The sequence below is a fragment of the Acartia tonsa genome, chromosome 3, assembly GCF_053477335.1.
Source record: "Acartia tonsa isolate MP-2025a chromosome 3, ASM5347733v1, whole genome shotgun sequence".
NCBI classification, from domain to species: Eukaryota; Metazoa; Arthropoda; class Copepoda; order Calanoida; family Acartiidae; genus Acartia; species Acartia tonsa.
In genome coordinates, this window is record NC_137262.1 from 10,782,910 (window position 1) to 10,803,160 (window position 20,251).

At 36.1% G+C, this 20,251-nt stretch overlaps 4 protein-coding genes across 4 annotated transcripts in view; 1 reads left to right on the forward strand and 3 right to left on the reverse strand.

Moving 5' to 3' along the window:
* The window catches only part of LOC145313294 (uncharacterized), a 159,968-nt gene that overhangs the window by 9,214 nt on the left and 130,503 nt on the right, over window positions 1-20,251 (reverse strand). Inside the window, exon 2 of the mRNA XM_080152622.1 lies at window positions 389-467. Coding sequence (XP_080008748.1) covers window positions 389-445 — 57 coding nt within the window. The 5' untranslated portion in view covers window positions 446-467. The remainder of the gene's footprint in view (window positions 1-388; window positions 468-20,251) is intronic.
* Window positions 4,304-5,036, reverse strand: LOC145313292 (histone H5-like). The gene has a single exon (XM_080152619.1). The coding sequence runs from the start codon at window positions 4,973-4,975 to the stop codon at window positions 4,394-4,396; it is 582 nt and encodes a 193-aa protein (XP_080008745.1). The 5' UTR covers window positions 4,976-5,036; the 3' UTR covers window positions 4,304-4,393.
* LOC145315099 (histone H2A-like) lies at window positions 8,006-8,530 on the reverse strand. Its single transcript, XM_080155141.1, has one exon. The coding sequence runs from the start codon at window positions 8,500-8,502 to the stop codon at window positions 8,125-8,127; it is 378 nt and encodes a 125-aa protein (XP_080011267.1). The 5' UTR covers window positions 8,503-8,530; the 3' UTR covers window positions 8,006-8,124.
* On the forward strand, window positions 10,909-11,570 carry LOC145315100 (histone H2B-like). The gene has a single exon (XM_080155142.1). The coding sequence runs from the start codon at window positions 11,167-11,169 to the stop codon at window positions 11,539-11,541; it is 375 nt and encodes a 124-aa protein (XP_080011268.1). The 5' UTR covers window positions 10,909-11,166; the 3' UTR covers window positions 11,542-11,570.

The following is a 20,251-nucleotide window of genomic DNA, read 5'->3' on the forward strand; positions in this document are numbered from 1 at the left end:
TTATCTAGATTATTCCAAATAACATAGGCTATATGTTAATCAGTTTAGAGATTAGATCTTGTCATTAAATACAACAAAGGGGAAAGGTAGGTTGCGGGTAAAATCCGTAAAAGTGTGTGTTTTAAGGCTTAAATAGAAAGTAGAACGATAATAATATTCACTAAATATGTGGAGATCTTATTCAATAGAACTAGAGACAATTTTTTTTAAAGTTAACATAATTTTTATCTTTCTACTACTGTTTTTAACTTAAAACACACAACCTTTACGGATTTTACCCGTAAACTTACCTTTCCCTTAGTATTTATCCTTATGATCATGGGAAAGTAAATTAACAAATATTAAAAACTATATAAATTGAAAACTTTTTAAAATAGTTTAAAATTACCTTAGGTTGAGGAGTTGGCTCTGCAGCCTTCACTTCCGCAGGACTGCTCTCAGACATTGATACCAATATCTAAAACTCTATTAATACTATTAAAAATTTATCAATTACGTAGGTACATAAAGCCAATAAAAATATAATTTTAGACATATATTTCATATAAATACATATTAAAAACATCTCAAATAGTGTCATTTACAGTTTTAAAGAATTATTCACCACAAATTATTTTAAAAGAAATAGAAAAATTAAATAATTATAACTAAAAATAACTTTTTTTATGTTAAGAATCCGGTAGATTGTTTACAGTGCGCTTAATATTATTTGGAATGCCGCAATCTTTTCTTTAAACTTTTTCTTTATCTGGACAAAATATTTTACACGAAGTTTCCCCACATTAAAAAAAAATAAGCCGTACTACTTCATTAAGTTTTTAGACAATTTTTCTTTAGAATCATTTTAAAAAATCAAGTATTAAAATGAAAACTCAATTTTTAATCTTATTTTGTAACACACAGGCCTAATAATCATCACATTTGAAAAAAGGAATAAAAAGTGAGAGAAAATATTGATCTATTTAAGGAAACTGTTTATGTCGTCTTTTTCATTGACTTCATTTTAAAATGCATGCTGGATTCGGAATCGCTAACTGCAGAAAAATTTCCATACAGATTTATAGTCTTAAAATTGTTAGGTAAAGCCTTTTCTTGAGTGAAATCTACGTTTATTTTATCAAACAAAATGTTTATGATTTTATAACATGTACGTTTAATGTGTTTTTATAATAATGTATTTTTTAAAATTAGATTAAATTCACGAAACCCCTTTAGTAGAAAGAAACGCTATTTTTGGACTTAAAAACTGGAAATTAATCTAAAACAGCCTTAAACCATAACAGAATAGTTATGAAGCTTCCTTAACATGGAGAACTCTATATATGTTGTTTATTTTCAGATCCGAAATGAATTTTAGAAATTGAAAATGTTATGTATCCAAATGAAATGGGGTTCTATAATACTATACAACATGTTTACAAGGTCTGTCTGCCTGTAATGAATAGATTTGATCGTAAACAAACACACGTAAGATTAGTTACCAGATATCTACCTTTATTTAAGTTAATTTAAACAATTTAATCTGCAAAATATCCTTTTTAGAATTTTTTTTTCAATTCTGAAAATTTGAGTAACCCCCCCTCCAACAGAGAATTCTGGCCGCAGCACTCGGCTCCCTAGCCGCAGCGCTTGGCCCCCTTGCCTGCCTAGCCGCAGCGCTCGGCTCCCTAGCTATTTTTAGGGCAAATCTGTCGATAAATTACGTAGAAATCAACTTTTTGAAACATATTTTTGCTTTAAATCATGTGAAATGATACAAAAAAATATTGTTTTAGATTTCTAGTACCAGCAACTACCGGCTAGAATCGTTTGAAAACGTTTTGGAGCAGCAAAGAGTATTATGTGGAGATAGGTTTCGTGATGGATTTGCATTGAAAATTGCCAAAAATGGCTAAACGGCTGAGCCGCCAGCCGTTACTTTTCCAACTTTTTGTTCGATTCGGGAAAAATAGACCTACCAAGGATTACTCGGGCAAAATTTCAGATTGAAATTCGAATTCTAAGTGCCATTTATACATTGATTACGTGATGGTTGCATTAACCCCCCCCCCCCCCCCCCACCTTGTTTAAATTAACATAAATTGAGGTAGATATCTAGTAACTATTCTTTAATTTAATCCTATGATTATTTCTTGATATAATGAAACATATATTTCACCTTTTAATTGATATGTTTTAGATTAATCGGTTGTCAGATCTCGAAAATGAAATTTAGAATTAAAATGTTAAGTATGTGAACATTGAAGAAACGAAATGAACCAGCTAAATATATTAGGCAGTCAAGTTTTAAAAAAATTTCAGGTAATATTTTGTATAATTCAATGCAACGCTTTACTACATATGAGCTATACGTATATGTTGAAAATGCACTGTAATAACCTTTGTATCTCTTTGACGATCAAGTACAATGTCAGTAACAATTGGAAAAAATTGAAACATTGTTAGGAGGAGTCCCGTGTGGGAGGAATACCATGGGAGGGAACCCGTGTGGGAGGAATACCGTGGGAGGTATCCTGTTTGGGAGGAATCCCGTGGGAGGGATCCCGTGTGGGAGGAATTCCGTGGGAGGTATCCCGTGTGGGAGGAATTCCGTGGGAGGTATCCCGTGTGGGAGGAATACCGTGGGAGGTATCCCGTGTGGGAGGAATTCCGTGGGAGGGATCCCGTGTGGGAGGAATACCGTGGGAGGGATCCCGTGTGGGAGGGATCCCGTGTGGGAGGAATTCCGTGGGAGGGATCCCGTGTGGGAGGAATACCGTGGGAGGTATCCCGTTTGGGAGGAATCCCGTGGGAGGGATCCCGTGTGGGAGGAATACCGTGGGAGGTATCCCGTTTGGGAGGAATCCCGTGGGAGGGATCACGGTTGGGAGGAATCCCGTGTGGGAGGAGTCCCGTGTGGGAGGAATACCGTGGGAGGGATCCCGTTGGGAGGAATCCAGTGGGAGGAATCCCGTGGGGAGGAATCCCGTGACTACCATTAGCATAAGTATTATTTACGTGATTAATTAACAACATTCATAAGCTATTAACAAATCAGACAGTCTAACAAGCGATCAAAAACATTTTAATATTCAATATTCAGGGGTGTATATTCTACATGGGATCCCCTGCTCAGGGGGAGAAAAAAAAATAAGTGGTTGGAGGGGAAAAAAATGTAAAAATCAAGAAAACTGATAAAAAAAATTCCATTTCTCCCCTTTCCTTGGTGAAAAAAACTAAAAAAATGAGTGGTAGGAGGGATAAAATAAATAAAATAAAGAGTTCTTTAAATATTTTTCCATTTTCCCCCCTACTTGGTAAGAAAAAACTAGGGGGAAAAAAATTTAAAAAAATGTAGCAGGGGGAAAAAAAAATCTTGTGCAGAATATACACCCCTCTCAATAATATATATTAATGTTACATATTCCGTCTAATCCTTCCAATTACTACATTTAAGTACCTATGCTTTGCCTATAATAAAAACTGTTAGACTTGTTACTTATTATAGATGTTTTGCATTCAACATTTAGATATATTTTGAACTAGGTATTCAATTAAAAATCAAGTCAATAGGCTGATTAATACTAGGGGGGAAGGGGTGTACATTTACAGTAAATGATTCTGGAAGCAAGCCCATAGCAGAACCTGGTAGTGGTATTGACTTCTTGTGAAAATATAATTCTAATTCTTATTTGTAAAATATCTAATTTGAACAGGACAAATTGTAAGTTTTTGCTTTAGAAAAAAGATATTGGGCCAAAATTTTTATCATAGCAAAGCCTGCCATTTATGCACTAATTACATGAAGGTTGAATGCCGAGCCCCTCCTCCATTTATTTTGACCTTCTAGTGGGTAAAACTCCCGTCTAAAATAAGTTTCTGTTAGGGTGGGCTGAACGTTTTTATTGATGTTATCATTCTGCTATCTTAACTACGATTAATTTTGTCGCTTTCCATATAGAGGAAGGGGGATTTAACTAAAATCGTAAATTTCTTACATCTGAACTGTATTAAACATTCAGATGCACTTTAACTAGATATACTAACAACAAGGATGTCAACTTCCATAAAGACGAAGCTATAAAAATAACAAATGGAACTCAAACACTTGTTTAAAACAAAAGAACATCTTGGAAAAGAATTGCTATGCTTTCTAAATTATACCTTACAATTTTTAAAATTCTACAATAACATGTTTTATTTACAGACATATATATGGATGTATCTAAATAATAGAGAAGCGTTGTTTGGGAAAATTATAATAAATTAATTCAAGCTTTCATCTATTTCTACTACATATTACAAAATATTGATTAACTAGATATTTAAACTTATTTGAATTCTTTATTAATACTTTACATGGTTTCTTTATACAATATTTTAACAGAATGAAGTTTTTATGAAATTGAAGTGCTTAAGCCTTCTTGGGAGCGGCCTTCTTGGCAGCAGGCTTCTTAGCAGTGGGCTTCTTGGCTGCAGCTGGCTTCTTAGCGGCGGCAGGCTTCTTGGCAGCAGCGGTCTTCTTGGCTGCAGCAGGCTTCTTTGCGGCCTTCTTAGCAGCAGGCTTCTTGGCGGCAGCCTTCTTAGCTGCGGGCTTCTTGGCAGCCTTCTTTGCCTTAGGTTTCTTGGCAGCGGGCTTCTTAGCCTTGGGTTTCTTAACCTCCTTAGCCTTCTCTCCGAGCTTGTAGCATCCAGCTCCCTTGCCAGAGGCCTTGGCCATCTTCAGGGTACCGGCAGCAACACCACGCTTTAGAGACATACGCAGATGAATGGCAGCCTTGGCAGCATCAACCTTGTAGTTGGCACAGATGTATTTCAGGATAGCCTGACGGCTGCTTCCAGTTCTGTCCTTAAGAGCCTTCAGGGCAGCGGCAACCATGACAGAGTATGTAGGGTGAGCGGCAGGAGCTGCGGGCTTCTTTGCCTTGGCAGCCTTCTTAGCAGGAGCCTTTGCTGGGGCAGCAGCGGGAGCGGGGGCAGCAACATCAGCAGTCATGATGGTATTAGATTGGTTTGTTTGGTTATAGTGTTACTTAATATTTGATAAAGTGAATGTAGGAAAATGGGATGACAGAGTATATACACATCAGAGAGTACCGAATAGAGAGCACTTTCCTCTTATCCGAGGGACAAAACTTAGTCGGAAAATATTGGAGTTTGTGTTTTCATGTGTCTCTTTTTTACCTATTTTTACAAATAAATGACAAATTAATTTTTTATGATATATAACAAAATAAATTCAGTATTTCCTGACGAATCGATTAAGGGTAATCTCATAGAAATCAAAGGTTCTTAAGGGTATTAAAAGTGTGTATTAATGAGAATTTAATGAGCACATTCCTTAAATATTTGACTTTTTATACATTTTTTTCTAATAAATAATACAAAAATTAAATTTTTTATTTTATAATATAAAAATATACTAAGTAAACTTTAATCTTTTCTAAAAATAATTTTCAAACTGTTGTGTTTTAATTGTTTAAAATTGAGTTTTTTACGTTAACTAAAACACAAATATTTGTAAGTTTAAGGCTCTGAAATTAGAAATTTGCCGGGATCTACACATACGTTTTGCCTTATCTAATGTGCATTATATATCTTGTTTTATATTTATTTTTATATTATATGATCATTCTAACATAATTTCAATAACCAGCAATTTTAGGATAGCCATTTATGAAGTTTATGAACGAGAAAAACTTTCAGTTCGATAAGAAATAAACTGTTTCAATATTGTATTGAAATAGATAGGTTATTAAGAAAGATTTTTAATCCGAAATAATAGAATTTATATTTTCTTTAAAGAAACAAAGAAATAGTTATTTCTCGTATCGTATTATAAACGGATTTTCGCGGATATAGAATGTACAATTATAAGATTAAAACTAGTTTTAATCTTACAATTGTACATTTCTATATTCGTAGAAAACTGGATATAATACGATGCTAGACATAGTTTTTTCGTATGGATGAGAACCGGTTCCTATCCACCGGATTCGAATGAATACGAGAAAAGTTATTTTATAAAACGTACATGTTTTTATGGAAAAGGCTTAATTCTTAATATTAAGTATCCTAAAACTATGCCTGGATCCATATGAAGCTTCCCTGAACTAGAGAACATAATCGGATCAGTAGTTATCAAAATCTTAAGCTATACTACAAACAAAAAAATCTTACTACTTTAGATAATAAAATATGTTTTAATTTCAGTTGGGATGTTACTCTATATGACTTAAAGTTGTCTGCCAGTACGGCTATGGGCGAAGTGCATTTTATCAATGCGCATCCAGTCTATAACCTAACTTGTTTGTCGGTAAAGCTATTTTTTTTTACAAAGGGACAGTTGCATGAAGTGCATTTAACAAGTTTGATTGCAAGAATAAGTTCAAATAAAACCATCTAACATTTCTAATTTTGTAATACAATAAATACGAATTATAGAAATCAATCATATAAGTCTTGATATTTTAAAACTACCGGGTAGAAAATTTAAATTCTTTCAAAGGGGTAGTTTCACGAAATGCATTTGAACTTAATTTAGTGAACCGCATATTTTTTCCTGGTTAATTGGTTAAACTACATTTATATGGCATATATTTGAAAGAATTTCAATTTTCTACCACGTAGTTTTTAAAATATCAAGACTTTAAAATCGTCTTTTTAAATTGCATTGATATATCACAAAAAAGACGATTTTTAAGTCTTTGAAATTCTTTCAAATATATGCCATATAAATGTAGTTTAACCCATTAACTAGCAAAAAATATGCGGTTCACTAAATTAAGTTCAAATGCATTTCGTGAAACTACCCCTTTATGTCTTATAGCCAGATGTATTTTAAACTATTGAACAGAAAAAATGTGCAGTTTACAAAATTCAAGTTTAAATGCAATTCGTGCAACTACCCCTTTAACGTGATTTTCAGTCTGCTGTAAGTAATAGGCTTATAATAAATAAATATATACCTTTTAATTGACTTCAAGTAATTTTCCTCCAAATTATTAGCTTCGCTACTTATGGATGTTGTAGATCTAGTTAGGTAACGTAAATTAAATATTTGTTACTAATATCTTATATCTGAACTAGCAGCTTTGCCCCTTGGGGGGTGTCCCAGCCCCCAAGAAAATAGCTTAAAACCATCTCAGGACCAGTATTTTCTCTGAAGAGTAGAGCCCAATCGGTTCTGTGGTTACTGAGATCTTAAGCTTCAGACAGACAGACATCGTTCTACTTTGTATTATAGATAAAGATAAATATGTAATGTATGTAGATTATTTAAGATTAAATTAAAACTATTGTTTAGGTTGTTTGCCAACGAATGAGTTTCAGCTTGAGCAAGAAAGAGACATTTTGATTCAATTATATCAATGGTGCTTTACCTTGGAATACAGCTTGGACCCAACTAATCAGAAGTCCAGTTAAGGTGAGTTATTTTTCGTCATAAGCTTTAGGATTTGTCGTAAATGCAATGTATTATTATGCTTAGTGGGGTATGGTTGTAAATCTTTGGGATTTCCCTATATTGAACCTAAGTGTTAGATATATGTTATTGCAACATTTTTTAAATTGATAAATAAAATAGTGTAGGCGTATTTCACAAGACCGTTTCATTTGGTATGATCTAGTATTACAAAATTTTGCTCATTTTCTGATGGAATACCTTTCATGGAACTTTCCCATTCCTGAATATCTGCCATTTGAGTCTTTATATAACCTATTATATTTTAATACAACGCATGCATAGAATTACCTAGTTCATAACATGGAAGTGTGGTATGGAGGTTTACTACCTATATACTAATAAACATTGAGGCAGTTTTAAGTAAACATATTGCATCTTAACAAGTTATTCTTAGCACATAGCTATTGTAATTTGAGCACGAAAATCGCCCATACCTAAACGAACGCTCTCTATGTAAACCTATCTAAGAAATCTAGAACTCATACGATTCATTTTCTAATCTTAAACACAAACTATGTTAAGGGATTTAAAGGTTTTCTTCATATTAGTTAATAAATTAAATAGATGTTCTAAGTTATGTAAACAGTAACATATAAGAATTTCTCATTATGTAAAATTTTGGCTCTCTATAAAGAGAGCGTTTTCAGGTACAGAGTAATGTAGCAAATACGGTCAACTTATTAAGCCTTGGTCTTCTCAGACTTCTTGGGGAGGAGAACAGCCTGGATGTTGGGGAGGACACCTCCCTGGGCGATGGTGACACCGCTCAACAGCTTGTTCAACTCCTCGTCGTTACGGATGGCGAGCTGCAGATGTCTGGGGATGATTCTGGTCTTCTTGTTGTCTCTGGCGGCATTACCAGCCAACTCAAGAACCTCAGCGGCCAAGTACTCAATGACAGCAGCCATGTAGACTGGGGCACCAGCTCCAACACGCTCAGCATAGTTTCCCTTCCTCAGCAGACGGTGGATACGTCCAACGGGGAACTGCAAACCAGCTCTGCTTGAACGGCTCTTTGCCTTTCCCTTAACTTTACCTCCCTTTCCGCGGCCAGACATGATGATTAGATAGGTGTTTGGAACAAAAATTCGAAACTGGAATTGTTGATGAATTTAGCTGATTTTATACCCTTACCCGATTCTCACATTTAATTTTAACAATTATTTTCTTTCCCTTTCATATTCCTAATAATTTTCTCCAATTTTTGCCTTCTCTTTTCCTCCTTGACTCCCTCACAACTTCCCCTTATCCCCCCATTGCGCATATCATCTGCTCACACTAAGTGTAGACTAGTGGAGCCTGGAGGCATTGTGTCTGTGTGTGGGGGGGGGGGGGGGGGAATGGTGTGTGTGCTAATCCTAAGTCCTATTATGTGTGCGCCTATAATACATTTTCCCTCCTATTTTCTCTTTGTTTCACCTGCCGGTAATAGAACATATATTGATTTAATATATTTTAACGAATTTTTAGATTAAACTAAACAAAAAAGTATGATGTTTATAAGTAGTAAAGCTTCAGAATATATATAATAACTTAAGCAAATGGATGAAAATAGTAACTAAAGCAGACATACAGACGGACATGATGGTAACATGAATCTTTATACAAAATCTCAGCAGTCTATCATTGATAACTGCTGAGCAAAGCCATATTTTGTATAAATAGATGTAATTTACATCAGTACTAATAGACAAACGGACAAAGTATTATATAGTTTAGATTTTCACCATAAAAATATGTCATCTACCATAAATAGCAACAGATAAAAGTAGCATTTCCACATCATTTAAGGTCATCAAGAGCATTACAGACGAACTGACATACTAAATAAGGCCCAGAGTAGAGAATTTTTACATATAAAGTTCAGCCGTCTATTTACAGCAGCCAATTAAATACAATTTTGTTGGTTAAGTTTGATATCTTATAAAATTGTATAATTAGAACATTTGAAGTTTTGCTTTTATATAGGTAACTTAACGCCCCTAGGCTCTGAAGGGGCAGAGAGGGACAGAAAAAAGTAAACCATCCTTATAATTAAATCTGAAATTAAATTAGCCTAAAACCTTCACATGACCTATGTAAAGACTGCCTTAAAATAACCCAATCGGTTAAGTGGACATTTATTTAAGCTTCCGAGAAAAAAATACCTTTCTACTTTATAGCAAGTTTAAGTATCAATCAAATCATATTTTTCAAGAATTTTCTCCGCTCCCTTTAATTTTTTTATTTCATATTTGTAGCTTGAAGTTGTAACATAGAAGAAAAAGTTTTTGTAGCTTTTTTTTTTGAATATTTGAATATTTTTAATATCGATATGAGGCAACTTATGAAAATGTTTGGTCTGTCTGTTAACTTATATTATCAATGTTGAAATGATGATTGTATTGGACAGTAAAAACTCGAATGATTTTTGAGTCTTTTATTTGTCTCTATTTATTGTGCAACTTTTTTTGATTGTTGAGCTGAAAATAATTTAAGAGATTCTTCCAATTAAGTATTATAACAGTAACCCAATTATATAAAATTTTATCTATGGTTTTCATGTCTCTGTAGGTTAATATTTCGACAACTTATGAACAAATTGAGTTTTACATATTAGGGAAACTTCACATAGGTCCCAATGTTTTAAATAAGCCTGTGGATGATTTTAAGCTACTTTTAATTTGTAAGGTAATCATAATTTTCACTAGTTTATTCTGTATTTTCACTCTAATGAATGTATTTGTTAAGAAAGATAAAACAAATATTAGTTTAATGAAATCTGTGTAATATAGTTGATTAAAACATTTTCTTTTTTTCAGATTCTGTTTGAAACTTTAAAATTGAGAATTTGGCGGTTAAAGAAAAAAGACAAAAGCGAACAGTGAACGGAAATCAACCCAAGCCAAGCTATTTCAAATTTAAAGGGACAAAATAGTATCCCTCCAACAGCTGACATTGAGGACTAAGTGAGAACAAATTTTTTTTATGGTTTGTTTTAAAATCGAAACTAACTTGAAACTTTGTAAGATTTTATGAAATAGCAAAACGTAATGACATTATCTTAGGATTTTTTTTCAATTTTGAAAATATTAGTACCTCCTCCCCCCCCCCCAAAAAAAAAACAAATTCAAAATTCAAAATGGAGAAAAATCCTAAGGGGATAATACCTTCGGAAAACTAAGTGAGCATATACCTAGTGAGAATTTGTAATTTTCCTATTTTTAGCCTTGTTTATGAACTCTTTCAATGAAAATGGCACTTATTATTAGTTTAGTAAAAATAGAATTTAAGAATATAGTGACATTATATCATTAAGGTATAGAAGTGGTCCACCACTTAAAAATTAAGATTTTTATGTAACTCTACTTATGTTTATAGTTCATCGTGCAAAAATGTCATAGGAATAAATTGATAAATGAAAAAAAGTTTGTTCTCATCTACATTAGTGTACCTTTAGTTGAAAAATCAAGTTTCCCGCTCAAGCCTACTCAGTGCCGATCCTGTACGTCTAAGTTTAGTCGTGCCAGTACAACAAGCGCGCTGTGCTCGTCGCCGTGCCTCACTAATTGAAGTCTGTCATGCTGGAAATATCCCCTTATATTCAATTTAAAGTTTCACCTGCCTTATACAAAACAAGATTAGTTAAAGCGGGAATTTAATCCTAAAGCTTCAACACAAAAGGGGTATATAATAAGGGAGATATTGACTAAGAGCAGATTTGAATTTCGATCTACATCACCATGCCCCCTAAGGTTTCAGGAAAGGCTGCTAAGAAGTCCGGCAAGGCCCAGAAGGCCATTGCTAAGGGAGACAAGAAGAAGAAGAAGTTGAGACGCAAAGAGTCCTATGCTATCTACATCTACAAGGTTTTGAAGCAGGTGCACCCCGACACTGGTGTCTCCAGCAAGGCCATGAGCATCATGAACTCTTTTGTCAATGACATCTTTGAGCGTATTGCTGCTGAGGCTTCTCGTCTGGCTCACTACAACAAGAGGTCCACCATCACCTCCAGGGAGATCCAGACTGCTGTCAGGCTTCTCCTTCCCGGAGAGTTGGCTAAGCACGCCGTCTCTGAGGGAACCAAGGCTGTCACCAAGTACACCAGCTCCAAGTAAACTGATTATTCTTCGGCCCAAAGGAAAAACGGTCCTATACAGGACCAACCATATTTATCTATTAAGAGATTTTTTGAACTACTTTTTTTGTACTTCATTATTTAATATACGATATAGGACTATTATATTATGTTGATTTTGGTCTAATACGATTCATTGGCGAATTCCTAAGTAAAGGGATTGTTCCATGAAATGATTTAGAACATAAGTTAAGTATTTGCCCTAGCCCCTAAAGGCTATACCACGGTTACATCAGCATAATAATCACAGTCGACGTAAATCCCTTTTTTTGCGAATTTACCTACCTTTTATTTATAAAAAAAAAATCTTCTGTCTACTTATGCTATCAATCTGAAATGTAATACTTGTTTCCACGGTTAATATTAATTTTTTTCCTACTCAAAACTGAGAAAAAATAAATATTTAGATTTAAAACTTTAGTTTTTACGTCCTATATAAGAACATCCATGTAAATAAAAGAAAATATTTACCCTGAATTACTAAATAGATATGCGTTGATCAAATCGCAAATGTTCTTAATATTAAGCTAGAAACTTGGAACATAAGCCTAGTCCTGTAGGTACTACATCTAAATGCCAAAAAAAATCCAAAATTTTATTGTTAGGTTAGTTTAAGTTATAAAAAACCCTGCGGGATCGGGGTTTTTATGCCTTTTTGGGTCTATTTTGATGTAGAAACCTACCTTTAATTTATTTTTTTTTTAGGTTTTTTTCCTTGAATCCACTAGGTATGTCTATTCACAAGGACATTATTTTAAGATGATTCAGCAAATCAGGCACCAACCCCAGCGGGGTGGGTGGTTCGCAGGGGTTAAGTGTATTTTTTCTTGTGGAGTTTAGGTCCCCAACTTGCTGAAACATCTTTAATAATGTCCTTATAAATAGACATTAGTGTATTCAAGGAAAAAACTTAGGAAAAAAAACAATATAAGTAAGTTTATACATCAAAATAAACCAAAATGCAGAGGTGTATATTTTGGAAATTTGACCCTGCTGAGGGGGGGGGGGGTAAAAATATGTGGATGGGGGGGGAAATGTAAAAATTAAGAGAGCTGAAAGCATTTTTTTTCTATTTTCTCACCTCTTTCGTGAAAAAACAAGGATGACAACATCCATAAGTAGCGAAGCACAAAAAATCGTAGATGGGAATACGTACAGGTAGATTTAACCCTTACAGATCGGGCCCCTATTCCCACCTTAATAGATCGGGGGGGGGGGGGTCATATTGACCCCCCCCTCTATCTCGGCTCCTGTTACCTGGAAAATACCTCTTGGGGGCGAGGTGCTGCCTTAGGCTTGTGTCCTTCAGCAACGACCTTGATCTGTTCCTCGCTTGTGAATGACTGCGGGGAAATTCGTTCATGCGCCCAACGAAATATCCGTGCAAGTTTAAAGGGTATTACATCTCTGCTCAATCCTAAATATGAAATATATTAGAGATATTTCTTCATTCCAGTGAGGGGAGACTCTGCTCTGACCTAGTTGTAAAATTTAATACAGTATTAAGTTTTCTTCATTCCGGCGAGGGTAGACTCTGCTTAGGTTTAAAGAATATATTAGTTAATCATGCAGGTTTAGAAATATTACTTCATTCCGGCGGTAACAATCTCTGCAGCAACCTGGATTTAAGAAAAATTTTCTTCTCTCCAGGTGTTAACTGTCCCTGTTTGGATTAAAAGTTTGTTAGTTATAAAATAAATATAAGTTTAAAAACTGTTTCCTATCTATTTTCCTAGATTGCCTATCTAACATTTTAAATAACTACATTCTATCTATTTTAAGTATCACTTTTGATTATTCGCTACTTATGTATGTTTACATTCTTTCATTTCATTTTTGGCTACTTATGATTTATTATAATCCTTTTCTTGAGAAAAAGGTGTTTTTTGCAAAGATTTGAGAACTTCCCTTATTCGAAGTACTCAAATCTTTGCGTTTGTTTAACAAATTTTAAAATACGTCTAATATCAATTTTGTTTAATTCTTCTGTTTTAAGAAAGAAACTTCCTAGTGTATTTCTTCTGTTTCTCGCAAAGGCTGGGCATTGGCCTAGAAAGTGTTCCATACTTTCAATTGTATCCTCCTCCTCACATTGTTCACACCGGTTCTCGTTTGCCAGTTTCATGTATTTAAGGTGTTTGTTCAGGGTTGTATGTCCTGTTAGTATTTGTGTTATCATGTTCATGTTTCTCTTGGGTTGGTTTGCCACCTGCCTCCAGATTTTTGTGTTTACTTTGGGCATCATTTGTTTTGATTCTCTGCAGTTACTTAAACCTTCCCATTGTTTCTGCCACAATGTCATCCCCCAGTTCTTGATTTCAGCTTTTATGTTTGATTCTGCCATAGGTATGTGTGTCCAGGTTCCCTGAACTTCCATATTTGCTCCTTCTCGTGCTTTCCTATCAGCAATCTCATTACCATTGTGTCCTTGGTGTCCTTGTACCCAGTTTATTGTTATCCTGTTGGTTTCCGCTAATTTGTTAACCATCTTTTTTGTCTCAGCTGCCAGATTTTCTTTTAATCTGTATTTTCCTAGGGTTTTTATCACAGCCTGATTGTCCACGTAGAATTTTATATTCCTGCCTGTAGTACCTGTGTTGACCAGAGTGAAGGCTGCTTCTTGTATTCCTAGTAGTTCAGTTTGATACACCGTGGCCAGTGGCCCACTGTTATTACATCCGTAGAGTCTAACACCTGCTCCACTTATAACATATCCATATCCAGTTTTCTGTTCACTTTTGGATCCATCTGTGAAGACCATTATGTCTTCGTTATCTATTTTTCCAGGTTTTAGCCGCTGTTGGTTGATTGTCTCTCTCCTTTCTATGATGGTTTCAAAATTTGTTGGTATGCTGATTGTGTAGTTCATCTTGTCTCTAGGGGCATGTATTAGTTTCAGATTCTTTGCCATATCCATGAGTGTTACAGCATGGCTTTTTTTGCTAAGGAGTTGCCCTGGTTGAATTTTCCAGCTTCCGTTGACAGCAAGTCTTTTATATGTCACCATAGCTTGTGTCTTGATGAAGATGTCTATTGGCTGAATGCCCAGCAGGACCTCGAGCCCAGCTGTGGGCGTCGAGGTCATGGCATTTGATATTGCAATGAGTGCTTTTCTCTGGACTTTCTTCAATATGTTAACTATTTCTGTTGTGTTGATTGCTGTTATCCATGCAAAACATCCGTATGTGAGTGTTGGTCTGATGATACTGCGGTAAAGCCAGCGTCCTATTTTCTGATTGACTCCCCAGGTCCTGTTTAGCATACGGTTACAATGTAACCATGTGTTGTTGGCTTTTTCTGCTGCTTTTTCAACGTGTTTCCTCCAGTTCAGGTTATTTCTTATGGTCACTCCAAGGTATACATATTCCGACACCCATTGAAGTTTCTGCCCGTTCATTGTTACATCCAGGTATTTTGGATTCATGCCCTTCCTGCAGAAGAGCATAACTTTTGTCTTGGCTGGACTAAAGCTGAGTCCGTGTTCTCCAGCCCATTCTTCTAGTGTATAAATGTCATTTTGTAGGTTTCTTACACAGTCCTCTTCAGTTTTTCCTACACTGATTACGTGTGTGTCATCTGCATAAATATTTCTTTTGCAGGGGTGTATTTTTGGAAATCTGAGGTCTAGATTATTTTTAGCCATGTTCCATAAATCCACAGATGCCACCCCTCCCTGCGGGGTGCCTCTGGTAGTTTGTTTGCTCGCTGATTCTCCATTTATTGTTGCTGTGACTGTTCGTCCTCTGAGCATTTGTTCTGTCCAGGCACATGTTTCTCTGTCTGCACCAATGTCTGTCAGGTTTTTGATCATGCTTTTAACTGTCAGCATGTTAAAGGCTGCGCTCATATCGCAAAAGAGCACAGCAACAAAGTTGTTGTGCTCTAGCCCTTTTTCAACTGTAGCGAGAAGAGAGTGTATTGCATCCTCTGTTCCTACTGATTCTTTGTAGCTGTATATATTCCTGGAAAGTTCTTTTCTTAAAACTTTTTCATTAAGATTCCAATATAGACATCTTTCTAATCCCTTCAGTAGGAAGGATGATAACGATAGTGGTCTCTTAGATTTAGGGTCCGTATAGTCTTTCTTTCCAGGTTTGTCAAGAAAACAAACTTTTGTGTCCAACCAACATTTAGGACTATAACTCAGTCTTACACTATGTCTGTAAAGTCTAACAATGTCTCCTAAGATTAAGTCAAGTCCTTTTTTTAACAGAACAGGGTAAATACCATCTCCCCCAGGGGATTTGAAGTTACCAAAGCTGCTAATAGCAGCTCTAACTGATTCTTCATTTATTACACTATCCATATCTATCCTCCTATTATTACTTGAATGATCTATGGGTTCGTCATTGTCACCTTCTGGTTCCTCCGGAAAGTGTTCCTCAAGCAGTACCTGTAGAGATTCACTTACGGTCTTCGTAAATTGTCCGTCTTTCTTTTTAATTGTTCCCATTTGTTGTTTCTTGCCCCTTTTGAAAATTTTTTTTACTTTTGCTGCCGTGTCCAGTTTTGTCATTTCTGCACAGAATTTTTTCCAGTCTTTACCTTTCTCTTTTTGTATTAGTCTGGCATGTCTGTTTCTTAACTGTCTGTACTCTTCCCACCTCTCTTCTGTTTTTTCCCTTCTTACCCTTCTCCTAAACTTTTCCAAGTTCTTTTTTAGATTTTTCTAATGTCTTTCCCCACCATCTTGGTTTCTCTTTTCCCTTTTTCTCTGACTCTTTACAACTCTCTTCAAACGCTTCTATTATGTCTTTCCTTAGGTCTTCTGCTTCATTATCTAATCTATCTCTATCTATATCTTCGCTATCTATTCTCTGTCTACCATTTCTCTTACTTTGTAATGCTTGTTTATAATTTTGCCAGTTGGTCTTCTTGACATTTCTGAAAATACTAGTATTAATATTTGGTTGTGACTCAATCATAAAATCTATGTATTTATGGTCGGAGTGGCTGTCATACTCACTTACATGCCAGCCTACTATTTTATTTGCAATCTCAGGTGTGGCTATCGTAATATCAAGAACTTCTTCTCGAGATTTAGTTACAAAAGTTGGTTTACCTATCTCATTCATAATCATGAGTTGGTTGTCTAGAATATAGTCCAATAGGGCTATTCCCCTTGGGTTTATATCTGTTGACCCCCAGGCTGTGTTGTGGCTGTTGGCATCTGTACCTACTACTATACCTATACCATTATCCCTGGCATACCTTATAATATCCTTGGTAATTTTCTCTGGTGGTAGTTTTACTGGTCTTACCCTTTCATCGCTGGCCATATAAGTTGAAACAAGAATAGTGTCCTTACCATTTAGATTAAAAAGTACTGCTGCCTGATCTCTGTTGGTGAACTGTGTTAAAATTATACCTGTGATGTTCTTGTTTGTTATAATGCATGCTCTATTACCTGCCTCTTTACTTTCATATATGTTAACATTATGAAACATTTTTACCTTATTTTTAATTAGATAGGGTTCTTGCACAAGGGCAATTGCCCGCGCCCATCCTTTCCGTAGAGCTTGATCGTCTAGTCCAGTCCAGTCCGTTATCCGTTCTCCTAGTGTTAGGCTTGCTTGACAGCAGTGGTGGAGATTTATCTGAGTCAAGCTGGTGACCCTGACATGATTGTTGTCTGTTGTTGATTAGTGCCTGCTGTTTCCTGGGGCTAAGGCTATCGCCTTAAAACCAGTTCTGACAGTCTCGATTTCATCAACTATTCTTTGTCTTATCACTGCCTTGACCTCCTGCTCTACATTTGACCCGTGAAGAAGTAGGTCACTAAAACCTAATCTCAGCTTACCATTGATAGCAGGGTTTTTCAGCTTGTTGATGATTCTCTCATCTACCTGGAGTCCGATCTTGAAGAAACCAGCAGAGTTCAACGGTCCTATTTCATGTACCTTGAAATGGTAAAAGCGAGTTACCCCGTCCTCCTTGTACTTGAGAATAGGGTTGCAGATCTTGATTCTCATCGTCAGCTGCTCTAGCGTGTAGTTTGTCCACTTGCCGTGGACCGATGTCCACATGTTCCTGTAGACACGGTCCTCCGCCAGGTAAATGTAATACTCCAGGGGATCTACCTCGTCATCTTGTTCTGGTGGCTTCAGGGTTTTGGCTACATTTAAAATGAATTCCACCATATCTTTTGTGCCTGCTGAGAGCCAGCCTACTCCTGTTTCTTTGGAGTAGCCAGCGACCGCATCATATTCAAAGTTGTCACCATGTTGCTGGATGTGTTCCATGTATGCTCCAAGGAGTTGGAGATCCAGCTCATCCAACTGAGCTTGAGTGAGCTTTGCTTCTTCCATGGCATAGGTTGATCGCACTTTAACTTCAAACATGTATCTTTCCTTCTTTCGGACTATGTCCGAGAAGGATTCCTTGCTGAGGTAGGTATCGATGACCTCCTGCTGGAGTGGGTCCTCGGCTCTCACTTCCATCTCCCTTGAGGTCTTAGCCTTCTTGAGTCTCATTCGTCTCTCGTATCCTATGGATCTTTTACTGCCCTTAAAAATATCAACATCGTCAGTATTAATAACATCATTGCTAAATTCTTGTGTCTTATTCTCTGTCAATTTTCTCTTTGCTTCTCTGCTAAGTACATCTGTCCATTCGCCTTCATTGTCTTTCATTTTCTCCCATATCTCTGCACATGTCTGTCTTTTCTTTTTGGTCTCAGTTTCCTTATCTCCTATCCAAGTTCTGTCCATTGTTTTGCCTGTCGTTTCCAAGTCCTCTAGTACACTTTCATTAGCTATTGATTCTTTGTCTGTTTCTGTCATTGTCAAGTCATTTTCATCATCTGCATCAAGTAACTCTTCACCAAAATTTAATTTATTTAAACTCTCATTGATGTCTATCTTGGATTGGGCATCCAGGTTTCCCCGGTCTCTGCCGTCTCCATTCACAGTGCATCTTGTCGTGTCCTGGTCGAAAAATTTCGATAGGTCTCTACGACAATCGGTTACCTGACTATTCGCTGTTACGTTGGGGCCCCCATAGCCAGGTCCAAGGGGTGTTCCACGGCCAACAGTAGCTGAGGCTCCGTCTTTGACGGGCCCGAGGGTTCCAGCGCCGTTAGCTCCACTGGCACCCCCATCTCTAGAATCTTCGGGTGTAGCGTTCATAATGAAAAGTCTGTAAGAGATCAGAATCATTAATAATAGACTATTAAAGAAACTATCTCTTGCGGAAGTAGAGAAAAGGTCCTAAAATTTACATTGTTGGTCAAAATTTACTGTTAAGGTGAAAGGTTAAAAAGGTGAGAGACAACCAGATAAAGGTCCTAATAAAAGATAAACTGTCATAAAGTAAAATTATAGATGTAGCATCAGTCAGGGTTGCTAAAAGCTGTGTTGGATTAATAAAAATTTAATAGTTTTAGGCTGCTACTAGCCTTGGCAGAGACTATTAAATACCTAAAAACAAATAAAAACAAAAATAATAAATTAAGAATATACGCTTCACACATTTGGAAAATTATTCACTTGTTGTATTGAAAAATATGATGTTTGAAATTGGTGTACACTACCGACAGACAAACAACTAGTTCTGACGCACACACATGCGTGTATCATACAGACACGTATGCATAAGACACACACACTCATACACCCAACCCAGCTGATTATATTTTTAGGGAGAAACACGCAACCTCATATAAGTATAATAAATTAATATGGGTCACGCAACCTCCCATCGGATATAAATTAACTTTTCGCATTTCCCTCTCTTTGTCATTGACCCTTTTTGAGTGGACTTTGAAGAAAGAAGTAATACCCTTGCAATTGCTCATTTCCTACGTTCCTTTGTTTTGTGGTTGTGTGAAACTGGTCCTATTATCCCTTTACATGAAAACACTATTAGAAACAACAACACTTTGTAGGTTCATGATTAGTTCAGGTTGGTTTAGGTTCAATCCTAGGATATCCCCCTCCTTCTTTATCCAGTCTCGCGTGGAGAGATTGGATTTTTGATTGGTTCACATCACAACCTTGTTGTAATCTGACCCAACCCCTCCTCCAAAAACTCCGGACGCTCATGACACCTGGTTGTTGCAAAATCCTCAGTTTACCCGCTGATTTTGCACCAACCTGAGACCATCTCGGCTCCTGTTACAGTTAGAGACATAAAAATTTTTTCTGGTGGTTCATGTGTATTTTTATAGAAAATTACTTTTTCTAGTCATAGCGGTCAGACCGCTCCTTAGCCGCTTTTTAGCGGCCAGCCGCTAAATATTAAAACAGCTGTAGAGCGGCCAATTTTGCAGCTAGGATGACCAAATTTTTGAACGAACTTTTATTTTTCATAACAAAAAATTACTTTTTCAGATCATCGCCAAAAAACGGCAAATAACGGAAACCGCCATTTTCGGCGGTTACGGCGGTTACGGCGGTAAAACGGCGGTTGGCGGCACCAATTAATTTTTTTATCTGTTTACTGTTGCTCAAGGATTTACCAAAAAAAATTTTAGGCCTCTAGCTGTAATAGAAGCCACGACATTCATGATATATGTCTGTAGTAAAAGCCGGACATAAATCGGTCATAAAGTCGGTCAGGGAGCGGTCAAACGGTCATAACACCACTTTTCTCAGAAGGTCATTGATATCTAAGTATTCTACCTTATAAACAAAAGTCATAATGTAGAAATTAAGATTTATTTAGAATTTTTTCTAAATTTGGTTCCACCT

Coding starts and splice junctions, on each gene's coding strand:
- LOC145313292 (XM_080152619.1), bottom strand. CDS start 4,975: ATGACTGCTGATGTTGCTGCCCCCGCTCCCGCTGCTGCCCCAGCAAAG.
- LOC145315099 (XM_080155141.1), bottom strand. CDS start 8,502: ATGTCTGGCCGCGGAAAGGGAGGTAAAGTTAAGGGAAAGGCAAAGAGC.
- LOC145315100 (XM_080155142.1), top strand. CDS start 11,167: ATGCCCCCTAAGGTTTCAGGAAAGGCTGCTAAGAAGTCCGGCAAGGCC.